Here is a 12075-nt window from a genome sequence, read left to right on the forward strand (position 1 = left end):
GGCAAAATAGAAAGAAAAAATATGCGTTTAAGCCTAAAATTAAAGTCAGCAAATTAAATTCTATTTAATACATTTGTTTGAAAAATACCCCATAATCCAAATATAACTAATATTTAATACTCTCATAATTATTCAACTTAGTTTTTTTTTTCTTCCAAGAAACAATTATTATGAGTGTGAATTCTCTCGATTTAAATATATGTCATTTAAATATATGTCGATCATTTCTTACATAAATATAAAATTATTTGATATAATATTAAAATTTATGATGATTAACAATATTCAATAAAATACATAAGATGTTCATTTTGATATATATCAACAATATATTAAATAATTTTAAATTTATATAAAATTTTACATGCATGATGTAATATAAATTTTCGATCTAATAAAAAAAAAGTAAAACAAAAAGAAATAAAAGTAATCAATAGAAAGTTATTTTGGTCACACCAACTCATTTTATTAAATGTACGAATTAATTCAGAAAATTGTTTATAAATAAAGTCGGACGGAGTACTACTAATTTTGGAAGATGGAAATTATTGTTAAATACATTTATATATAAATTTGACATATTAAATATTATATGTTGAGTGTGTAAATTATACATTTTAAAAAAAACTATTACAATTGTCCATTTCACATTAACTAATTAATAAATGAAAGAAAAAATAGTAATATTATCAAATTATTATTATTAATTATTAATGCATTTTAATTATCATAAATACAAAATAAAAATATAATAAATTGATTGTATTATATATAATATTAAATAAATGATTAAATTAAAAATAACGATTTTTTAAAGATAAATTATTTTTGTAAATCCGAAAGCTATCCTAGGATGAAGGATGAAGAGAGTAAAAAGAGTAAAAGATAGCATGTGCTTGGTTCAACCCAACCACCCCGAAACACATCTCAAACTTGAAGGTGCAAGTCAATTTGCCTAATTGGTATGTGGAATCTAGAAGGGTTTATATAAATAAATGATACTAATAAGATTATGACAATTGTCCATCCATTTTAGACTTATTTGTTTACTCGTACACGCCAGAGAAGATAGTTCTTGTTTGTACACACTCTCTAATATGCTCTCTCGCTTTCATCTTTTAATAGGTCTTGCCCACAATAATTCATCACCACAAATGCAAGACATATTAATAATAGTTGTGAAACAAACCTATGCCACCAAGATTGAACGATATTCATTTTCAGGGAGCAATTATGATGGTTCTGGTTCAAAGGTGGATTTTATTATTTTTAAAGTTTAAATGTAATTTTGGTTAATAAATTTTTAGTTTTTTTTTTAAATTACTCTTATCTTTCTGTTAATTAATTTTTTGGATTTTTTTGTCTTTATTTTTTTTTTTTATGATGTAACACTTTTATTAATGATGTGACACATATAAGATATTTGTGTGTTGCATAAATATTTTTCATGTTATTATTATTGTAATACATTTTATTTATATATTAAATATTAAATATCAATTTATTTTATTTTATCTAAATATTAAAATAAAAATTAAGTTTTTTTAACAATTTATTACATTTTTAAATATTTAAATGATTTTATTTTTAATATTAAAATGAAATATTCAAAATTATTTATTTTATCCAACAGTATTTTAAATTTTAAAATATTTATATAAATTATTTAAATTTTTATTTATTTTAGATTTGATATTTTAATATATAAACAAAATAAATTTTATATTTAATGTATAAATAAAATAAATAATAAAAGTAATTATGACAATAATAATATGAAAATTATTTTATTTATATATTAAAATATAAATATAAGTGTTACTTCATTAATAAAAGTGATATATAATAAAAAGTGGTAGAGATAAAAAAAATTACAAGAATTTGTCAATAGATTGATAAAAAAATTGGTTTTAAAAATACAGGATTAAAAATTTATTTTTGATAAAATAAAAGAATCAAAAATGCATTTAAACATTATTTTTATTTGAGATATAAAAATGATAAAGACTTATATTAATTAAAAATATTGAAATATATTGATAAAAAAATTTAATATATATATATTACGTTAATGCAAATAGTTATTACATTAGAGATCAATTACATTCATTAAATTATTTCGTTATTTATAAAATTATTTCGTTAAAGAAAATGTAAATAACTTTTAACTTTTTCAATTTATTTATTTTGTTTAAAAATAATTTTGAATTACTGTAGATTAAAAATATTCCATATCGATAGATTTATATTAATTACTCCTTCCACCTCACAAATGAATGTTATTTAAAAAAAATTATCTTAAAATAAATTTAACAATCAAATTTCAATATAATTTTAATAATTTTTTTCTATATTATTTTTCAATAATTATTAAATACGCAACTTAAAAAATATTATTATATTTTATATTAATAATAATAAAAAATTTATCAATGATTAAAATTAATAATTTAATAATATATAATTCTTTTTTTAATTACCATATTTTTAACACACTTTAATTCAAAAATCGAGTAATACATTAATTTTGAAAGGGGAATCATAGAACTCTAGCCAGCTAGTACTTAGTTTCAAACGAGGCATTTTCAAATTACTAATTAGTATGGTACTAATTCTCTTTGACTTTCCCTAAAACAATAATTCTCTTTGACCTTCTAGACCCTGCCTTTGTATGACGTGACGTGCTTACTTTTGTAGTTGTTTTGTTTTATTATTTTTATAATTACTTACTTGTTATTGTTGTTGATATAAAAATACTTGCCTTTTTTACGTGGAACAAAATATATTATTTTATCTATTAATAAAAAATATTTGTCCTAACATTTGTTTGGATATAGTTTTCATAATACATTATTATCATTTTTATTTAAAAAACATGAATTAAGTATAATTAATTTATTAAAGACAAATATTTCATATATAAATTGTATGTTTTAATATTATTTTTTTGCGATTCAATTTTTAAAAAAAGAAAATGAAAATATTAGAATGTCAAAATTTATAGTTATTGTATTAAAATCATTTTTATTTTTATGTTGATGATATTAATAATTAATAGTTTTTTTTATTATAATATTTTAAAGTTGTTTATTTGAGAATGAGTCATTTATTGTTAATCAGTTAATCAAAATTAATATCTTTTATATATTTTAAATAAAAATAATAATAAGTATAATACACTAATTATAATTTATTATAAATAATAATAAGTATAATACACTAATTATAATTAAACTTCTTATACTTTAAAGAAATTAATTACATATTTAAGCCAAATTATAATGACCTGATTACTAAGGTAAGTTTGTTTGCATGTCAAATATTCCATATACATTACACACATATTTAAATTGTAAAAAATAACTTATTTTTTAATTGCTCTTTAAAGTATTTATTTCTTCTCTAAATAAATCATTTATGTCTCAAAATGTATACATCGTTGCCCTTTAATTTTTACACTTGTGTTTGGCTAAACGAATAATATATTATTAATTTAGTTAAACACACAAAATATATTTTAATCAAAAATATGTTATGAATATTATGATTATGTGCGTTGCCCCTTTGCTTTCTACGTTCCATAAGTTGTCCTTAACTTTCAAGATTAAATGGATTTATGGATCATTATGTTAGGCCATTTATGTTTTTGTAAATTATAAGAATTATATTCTATATAGGATTTATGTGGTAAAAGACACACCTTGAAGAGTTAACATGAAACAATACTCTCTTATCCTCTCATTTTCTCTTTCTCACTTCTCAATTGTATTATATTTTGTTATATTTTTGATTATTTTCATAACAATTTCACAACGGATGTAAAAATTAAAGTCATGAATATTTCTAAATTTTTGAATATACTCTAGTAAAATGTCCTACGGTTCATTTGGCGATCCACTAAATCACTAAAGAGGAAAGATAAAAAATACTTAACTTTAGTGAACATTTACAAATAGATTTATATATATCTCATTCCAATTACAATAGACTCAATACTCCAACTCACAACATGTTGAACAAAAAAACTGTCTTTTTATTAGACCAACCTATATTTTAAATTATGTTAAAACAATATTTTTCTCATTACTAGACTTGTATTCCAGATATTGTTGACAAAATTTGATTTCCAGTCAAACTAATTCCAGTCAAACTAAATAGGTAGATGAATGTTGAGAGTGAGTCAGAGGGCATAAATAAATGAAACAAGAAACAACTCTATCAATTTTTTTTTTGTCCTTTGTAATTGGTGATTTTGTGCACAATAATACTTATTATATTATATTATTTATTTTAGCAGCCTCTGTTTTTTCAATGCTGTCACCAAAATCCTGTGAATGATTTGAGTTTTGTTTCTCTTTTTTCGTTTCCTTATACACTCTGTCATCTTCTTGCGCCGCACGTCAAATATCTCTTTTGCTATTTATTTTTGACTTTATAGTATTGATTACCCTTTTTTCCTTTGACTTACCAATTGCTCAATCCATTTTCTTCATTTCAATTCACAGTTTCTTCATTCAAATTTCAGTTACAACACACAATTTCTCTATGCTGTTAACGTCTTCATGATCCTTATCCACTTACTCTGATCCTTTATTATTATGGAATTTCCTAATTCTATACAAGGTTGGATTAAGGCTTCTTATGTTGTCTTTTCATTCTTCTCTGCTTTCTTCCTCGGTGCCATCAAAGGTTCTCTCTTTTTTACCCTTTTTCATACTTTATGTTTCATATTAATAATCTTGTCTAGTAAAGATTTCATTTTTATTTACTTTCTTTTGAATTTCTCAATTTAAAGTGAATTTTAGATAAAGGGTTGTTGATATTTTCTTGAAATTTTACAGGTTTGATTGTGGGTCCTATTGCTGCTCTTATACTGATTATAGGCAACGTTGGGGTGATTTTGGGTCTGTTTCCTGCACACGTGGCTTGGACTGTTTACACCCTTTTCAAGTAACAAACTTTCTATACTTTTTGTGTGTTTGGATAGTTGATAGCATAGCATATCACGAAAAATAGTGATTACTTCTACGGTGCTAATGCATGTTGTAACTGTTATTTGACAATATTTTGTACTATGACACTATAGCGCCGCTATAGCCTACAACCCAGGTATACATTTCAGAAACTTATTTCGCTTGAATGGTTTTTTTGTGTTTTGCAGGATTCAAATATTTGATGCAGCTTTGAAAGTTGCTATTTTGATTGCTTTGCCTGCTTTATTTGGCTTATGGTTGGGTTTAGGCATAGCTGGTAGTGTTCTTGTTGCTGTTGGGTATGGCTTTTTTACACCTTGGGTTTCAACTTTTGAGGCCTTTAGATATGACAATGAGTCGAAGAAATTCTTGCACTGTATTGTGGTGAGATTCTAAGATCAATTAAGATGTTAATTTCCACTGTTTGATTCATTATTAGCACATTGATTGTTTGTAGTAATTAAAAATGAGTAGTTTACTTTAATAAATTTACTCTCATTTAAATCAGGATGGAACCTTGGGAACTATTAAAGGTAGTTGTACTGTGGTTAGGGATTTTGCTGATATGTGTTACCATTCATATCCAAGTTACTTGAAGGAACTACGTGAATCACAATTACCTGCTTCAGATCAGTGTCAGAGACTAAGGTAATCATCATGAAGTCATTAGTGTATTTATTTATTTATGTCACATGAGTTTCATTTCTTTTTAACTCTAGTGAAGATAGCATTTCTCTTTGAGCTCAAATTACCATCTTGAGACCTGTTTAGATTAACTTATTTGAGCTTATATATTGATATAAGCACTTTGACACTGTTTAGGAAAGCTTATGGATCGGAAATAGCTTATGACATGTCTATAAATTGTTTTCAGCTTATTTTCATAATCTCTCTAAGATAGCTTATGAAAAAACTCATAGTTTATATGAATATAGTTTGACTTTATTTTACTTTTTGTTTTAAATAAAGTTTGGAAGACATAACATACCCTTATAAGATAAGTTTATGCTATATTAAGTTGTTTATCCAATTCAGGTAGTTTGGAAGACATGAATGAACATTTTTTTTTATTTCTTTGTTAATTGTTATTGGTAGGAACCATATTGATTTGATTATATGTTTTGAGTTACAAAATTTTATTTGCAAAATATGAGTGGCCCTTGTTGCCGTTTGTTCCTCAACTCTGACACTTGAAACTAATTTTGCAGGTTAATTCATGTTCCAGCATGTATCATTGTAGGAATAATGGGACTAATTGTTGAGGTTCCTCTTTTCACTGCAATTGCTATAGTAAAAAGTCCCTACCTATTGTTCAAGGGTTGGTACAGACTTTTGCATGATTTAATTGGCAGAGAAGGTCCATTCCATGAAACAGTTTGTGTCCCTATTGCTGGTTTAACAATATTTGTGTGGCCTCTTGTTGTCACTGCCAGCATTTTGTTGGCTATTTTCTCTAGCATTTTTGTTGGACTATATGCCTCTATTATAGTATATCAGGTTTGTTTGTTTGATCACTCTTTTTGTTTGAATTGGAAACACAGACACGGATACCCGACGTTGACATGTTGACAATGATATAATTTGAGAAAATAGAATAATTAAATGCAACATGTTTTAGTGTCGTGTTGGTGTCAGAATTGACGACATGTCAAACACCACACGTTTAATGAGAAGTGTCGGCGCTACACAATTGCTAAGTCTTAATTATCTCCCCTTTTGATCTTCGTGTGAGTGTAGGAAAGATCTTTCCGGAGAGGATTAGCTTATATAATGGCAATGGTTGCTGAGTTTGATGAATATACAAATGATTGGCTCTATCTTAGAGAGGGGACATTCTTTCCAAAGTAAACTTTTTCTCAATTATTTTCTTACCCTATATGCCATTTTGTTCTGTTAACATCAGCACATCAATTTTCTTGCAGCCAGGCCCCAATATCGAAAGAAAATGGTTTCTCAATCATCAGAGTTTTCAACTCGAGGAAATAGCGTGGGAGGAAGCAGATCACATACTACCATGGAACCACCTGCAATGTTTATGCCAAATTTAGCTCCTTCAAGATCAGTTAGAGAGACCATTCATGAAGTGAAAATGGTGCAGGTATGCTGTTTTTCATCTTATGTTGGTTGATCAAGTATTTAGGATTTCTTCCTTTACTTTAAAGCACCAAGTGTCTAAGTATTTCCTTTTCTATTAAGTTAAGAGTGAATCAGTGCATCTTTGAATTCAATTAGTTTGTCAGAATCACGGTGTGCCACTTTGATTTTGGCAAAAACTACACTTTGGAATTTAACCAAAATCAAAAAGTTACTTACCAAACCTACCGCCAATCAAAATATGCACTCAGTCTTTTGAATTTTAGTGATTAGAAAATTTGAATTTTAAAATTGAAGAAATTCAAAAATGATCCCCAAGTCTAAAACTTCTCGATCATATTATTTCCTTTGATACAATGCAGAGACTAAATTGATTAACTCAGAAGAACTAATGTGATTTAGAATTTTTAATTTTGAAATTTCGTGAATTTCAAACACCAAATTACACGAAGATCTTTCGTTTTCAGGAATTAAATTAATGATTCAGTCATTAAGTTAGTTTAGCTTTAAACATCTTTCTGATTTGTTTAGCTGATGTTTTGCGGTTAATTTGTTTGAAGGAGTACTTACACAGGGTTCAAACCCAAAAAGCTAACATATACTAATTTACTAACATACACATTTATCTATCTAAAAACACTTGAAATGTATTGCGACAGATATGGGGAAATATGATGAAGTACTGTGAGATGAGAGGCAAGGAGTTATTGGATGGTAATGTACTCACATCTGCTGATCTTTATGAGTGGTTAAGAGGAAAGAATATCAATGAAGCAGCCATAGTTGGTGTTGGCTTGCCTTGCTTTGCACTTCTACAGACTCTTCTCTTTTCCATCAAAGCTAACTCAAGTGGTGTATTGCTACTTGATGATTTTGAGATAACACATTTCAACAGACCAAAGGACAAGTTGTTGGATTGGTTCTTCAATCCTGTTATGGTTCTCAAGGAACAAATAAGGGTCATTAAGTTGGTAGAAGGTGAAGTGAGATACTTGGAAAAAGTTGTTCTCTTTGGAATCAATAAACAAAGGTTGGAGACTTGGGATAATGGTAGTTTAGTGATTCCTGATGGTCTTAGAGCTGCTCAAATTGAGGGAATTTCAAGAAGGTAATTACAATATCAATCTCTACTTGTTATATATGTTTGACCAAAGTATTGAGTAACTTTACAAAATCAAATGGCTATGTATGGAATTTTGTTTTTCTATACTTCTTAGGGTAGGTTTAGATAAATAGTTTAATTAAGCGTTCATCAAATAAATGGTTGCATACAAGTTCTTTCTATAATCGAAAATAAAATAAGATTAAATTATTTTCTTATACGCTGTAATATGTTTTCATAAGCTATTCAGAAAAACTTATAGAAAGAAAGTAAAAAACAGTATATGGACATGTTAGCTATTCCAAACACATTAGGTGGTAACATGTTATTCGATGATTTCACTGATGTTTATGCAATGATGTTAACGTTGTTAGGATGATTGGAATGATAAGAGGTGTATCAAAGCTTCCAACATACAGAAGGAAGTTTCGACAGGTTGTTAAGGCATTAGTCACTCATACATTGGAGAAAGATGCTTCAGAAAAGGCTTTGGTTACACGTTCTCTTGATATAGATGTTTCTGAAAAGGCTTTAGTTACTCATTATTTGGAGAAAGATGTTTCAGGAAGATCCAGTAGGTCTATAGTATCAGTTCCATCAGATGACAATGTTTAAGATAAACTATACTAGTTTTCTTCTCTATTGCTGTTGTTGATGAATCTTTGTAAATTACTTTAGATTGATTACTGTAAAAGAACATATTCTGAGTGTTGTACAGATTGAAGAGATTCTCTTTTATTTTTTACTTTTTTTTTCTTTTTTAAGTTTTGAGAATCAATATGGCATCAAAAGTTACTATAATATGTTGTTCAAATTGTATGTTTTGTCACTAGTATGATCTTGAACAGAGTGAGTAAGGGAAGTGGCATTATTGACAATTATACCATTCAAGTTTGGTCCCTAGCTGAATTAATTGTGTGAGTAAATTAAAGGAATGATTCTTAAGAATCAAATTTAAAATAATCATTTAGCAAAATTAGTTTGCTGCAAGAAAGCAAAAGTGAATTAGCATGAGTATGATGTTTTTCTCGTTGTTCTATTCTTAACATTGGAGATAATCGAATCATTTTATGGAAATTTGATTATTTAGTTCTCGGTAAACTTAGATATACTCCATGAGTAATTAAAGAGACTAATTTCCTAAATTGATTCAGATTTATTTAAGAAGTTGATATCTCGCAACTTATATTTTCTCTATAAGTTGAAAGGAGAGACTCCTATAAAGGTGACTAACCATCAGAAATTAGTCATTAGTTAAATTAATAGGTACTTTCCATAAATGATATACTTATTGAACAAACTAATTTTAATAATATAAAAATTAAAAGTCACACAATACAATCTCTTATAAAAAAAACATATAAAAAACTATAGTGTTGCCACCAGTATAGGCCTGTTGAAACAAAAAAATTGAATGCTTTATTTTTTATACAATGTCTATAAAACTGGTGTGTTGGTGTAATGTTGTAGGAAATTCAATCACATAAAAACAATATTTTTCTTTTTGAAATATTCAACTTTTTTCTAGGATCAAATAAAGTACCTTTTTTATTTTATTTTGTTTATGGAATAAAAGTTTAAGGGAGTTTGGTTCCTGAGTTGACCAAGATAAGAGAAATCATAAATAAAAAAAACAATTACAAAAGTACTTATATATTGTTCACGAGCAAATTCCTCAAAATTAATACCCAAGTCTTTTTTAGATTTGAACTAATTTATTACGCTATCAATGTCATTTATATGATGTCAAATGTGAGTAAGAATCATACATTGAATACAAAAATAGATATAGCACATTATACAAGTGAAATGACTCATGCTCAATTCTTTTAACCCATGTGATAATCCCAAATCCCTCTTTACCTTACAATTCACCCTCATTCATTGAAATCCACAAGTAGGCAACAAGAAATCTACCACCCACCCTCTCATCTCATCTTTACCTTCCATCTCTAAAGTACATGAAAACCCATTTTACCATTTATTACTTAATAGTCAAAATTTTTAAAAAGTTTAAAAGAATTTAAAAAATATGAAATGATGTAAATTTTTTAAAATGTAATTTTTTCAAAAGTTTTAAAAAATTTTAAAAATATGGATGGATGTGAAACTTCTGAAATGCAATTTTCTTAAAAATTTAAAAAAGTATTGAAACTTTTGAAATGAAAATTTTTCAAAAGTTTTAAATTTTTTTGAAACTTTAGATGAATGTGAAACTTCCACAATACAATTTTTTCAGAAATTAAAAAATAATCGAAAATTTGAATATACACAAAATTTTCAAGATTTAATTTTCTTAAAATCTTTAAAAATATTAAAATATTGTATAATTGACAATAAAAATAACATAAAATATTCTTTTCATATGCTTTAAAAAGATGTAAAAATAAGAGGGTGATTAGTAAATTTCTGATAAGAAACAAGGGGTATCCAACTCAAAACTAAATACACCAAAATACTTTCTTAGCCTCATATATATCAAGTTTATAAAATTTGATTGTTACATAATATTTATTATTTTAAAATATATATTTTTTAAAATCTATTATTGAACATTTATTAATTTTTCCCACTAATAAATCTTATCTGCTAAATCTCAGTCTATCTAACTGTTAGATAATATTATTATATATTAGTAGTAAGGGTATTTTAGACATTTCTGTTCTTTTATATAATATATATATATACATACTCATTGTAACCCTATTAACTGAAGTTTGGTTCATTCTATGTTATGAAACCCTAGAGTGGTTTTTTCTCTTCTTCCTCTTTTCATTGTTAATATGGTATCAAAGAGCTCGGGTTGATTTTGGGATCTACTATAAAGAAGAGAAAGATTATTTTGATAGGAAAGACAACCACCAAAAGAGAAAAGAGAAGAGTAACCATGTTCCCGATTTTGTTAAATCAGTCTCACAAAAACATCGATTGCGCATTCGTTAACCGTTGGATCGGGCTGATTTTTAGACAGCAGGTTCTCAACCTTCAGGTCTTCGTCTTCAACGGTCGGATCGGCGAAACGACGTCTGTAGGGGGGAGAAATCGGGCTCGCACAACACCAGATTATCCCTAATTTATTTTGTCTCAATTATTGTGTTTTTCGTATTTTCCTGTCATTATTTGTTATGGCTGGTGCTAAGGATAATTCTCTTCAAGCACATTGGAAAACACATTATCCGGAATTAGGGAGAGCACATGAGAAGAATTTTAGGGGACCATCGTCCAATGTTGTTGCTTCTCCTCCTTCTACCATTGACTCTAGTTCTAGTTCTGTATACTCATCTGAGACTGCTTCCCAAATATCTGATATTGCAGAACAACTTCAAAAAAAACTGCTTGTTTGTTATGATCAGTCTTAAGGAGTTGATTTTGGTTTAGTTCACAAGTTTTCAATTGTTGTGGTTCTTTGCTAATTTGGTTGGTAATTTAATTGTTCGTCTCTTCTATCTCTTTGGTTGCTTTCTCCTGTGTTGTCTCTTCTATCTCTTTGGTTGTTTTCTTCTGTGTTGTCACTCTCTCTGTTGCTTCTTCTGTTTGATTGCTCATCTCTCTAGTGATTTTCTTTGTTGCTTCTCTCCATATTGATTGTTCTATTTGTTTGCTCTTCTCTCATGTGGTTCATCTATTTGGTTGCTTATCTCTTTGTTTAGTTTGGTGTAGTTTAGTTTGGTTTGATATGATTTAGTTTTGTTTGGTTCTTTTTGGTTTGGTTTGTTTTGATTTGGTTTCGTGGTACTACTTCTTTGGTTGTTCCTATCTGTTGATTTTGATATGGTTGTTGCTTCTTTTTTTGATCGCTTCTTTTTCGGTTTGATTTTTTGTTGGCTTGGTTCTTCTCTTAATTGTGACTATTTGATATGATTTCTTGTTGGTTTGGTTTCTCTCTTTATTGTGATTGTTTGGTAT

The 12075-nt window shown here is 27.2% G+C and overlaps 1 protein-coding gene across 1 annotated transcript; it reads left to right on the forward strand.

Moving 5' to 3' along the window:
- The first annotated feature begins 4315 nt into the window (after positions 1–4315).
- On the forward strand, positions 4316–8914 carry LOC101505715 (uncharacterized membrane protein At3g27390). Its single transcript, XM_004509092.4, has 9 exons — positions 4316–4689; positions 4842–4950; positions 5162–5357; positions 5482–5621; positions 6182–6470; positions 6711–6817; positions 6900–7071; positions 7727–8175; positions 8544–8914. The coding sequence occupies exons 1-9, from the start codon at positions 4599–4601 to the stop codon at positions 8782–8784; spliced, it is 1794 nt and encodes a 597-aa protein (XP_004509149.1). The 5' UTR covers positions 4316–4598; the 3' UTR covers positions 8785–8914.
- Positions 8915–12075: the final 3161 nt, after the last annotated feature.

The sequence above is a fragment of the Cicer arietinum genome, chromosome 7, assembly GCF_000331145.2.
Source record: "Cicer arietinum cultivar CDC Frontier isolate Library 1 chromosome 7, Cicar.CDCFrontier_v2.0, whole genome shotgun sequence".
In the NCBI taxonomy this organism is placed as follows: domain Eukaryota; kingdom Viridiplantae; phylum Streptophyta; class Magnoliopsida; order Fabales; family Fabaceae; genus Cicer; species Cicer arietinum.

Bases quoted from the DNA above. Each gene is read 5' to 3' on its own strand.
- LOC101505715 (XM_004509092.4), top strand. From the start codon at position 4,599: ATGGAATTTCCTAATTCTATACAAGGTTGGATTAAGGCTTCTTATGTT. The intron at 4,690-4,841 runs GTTCTCTCTTTT...GAAATTTTACAG, and splicing joins CTTCCTCGGTGCCATCAAAG to GTTTGATTGTGGGTCCTATT. The intron at 5,358-5,481 runs GTGAGATTCTAA...CATTTAAATCAG, and splicing joins AATTCTTGCACTGTATTGTG to GATGGAACCTTGGGAACTAT.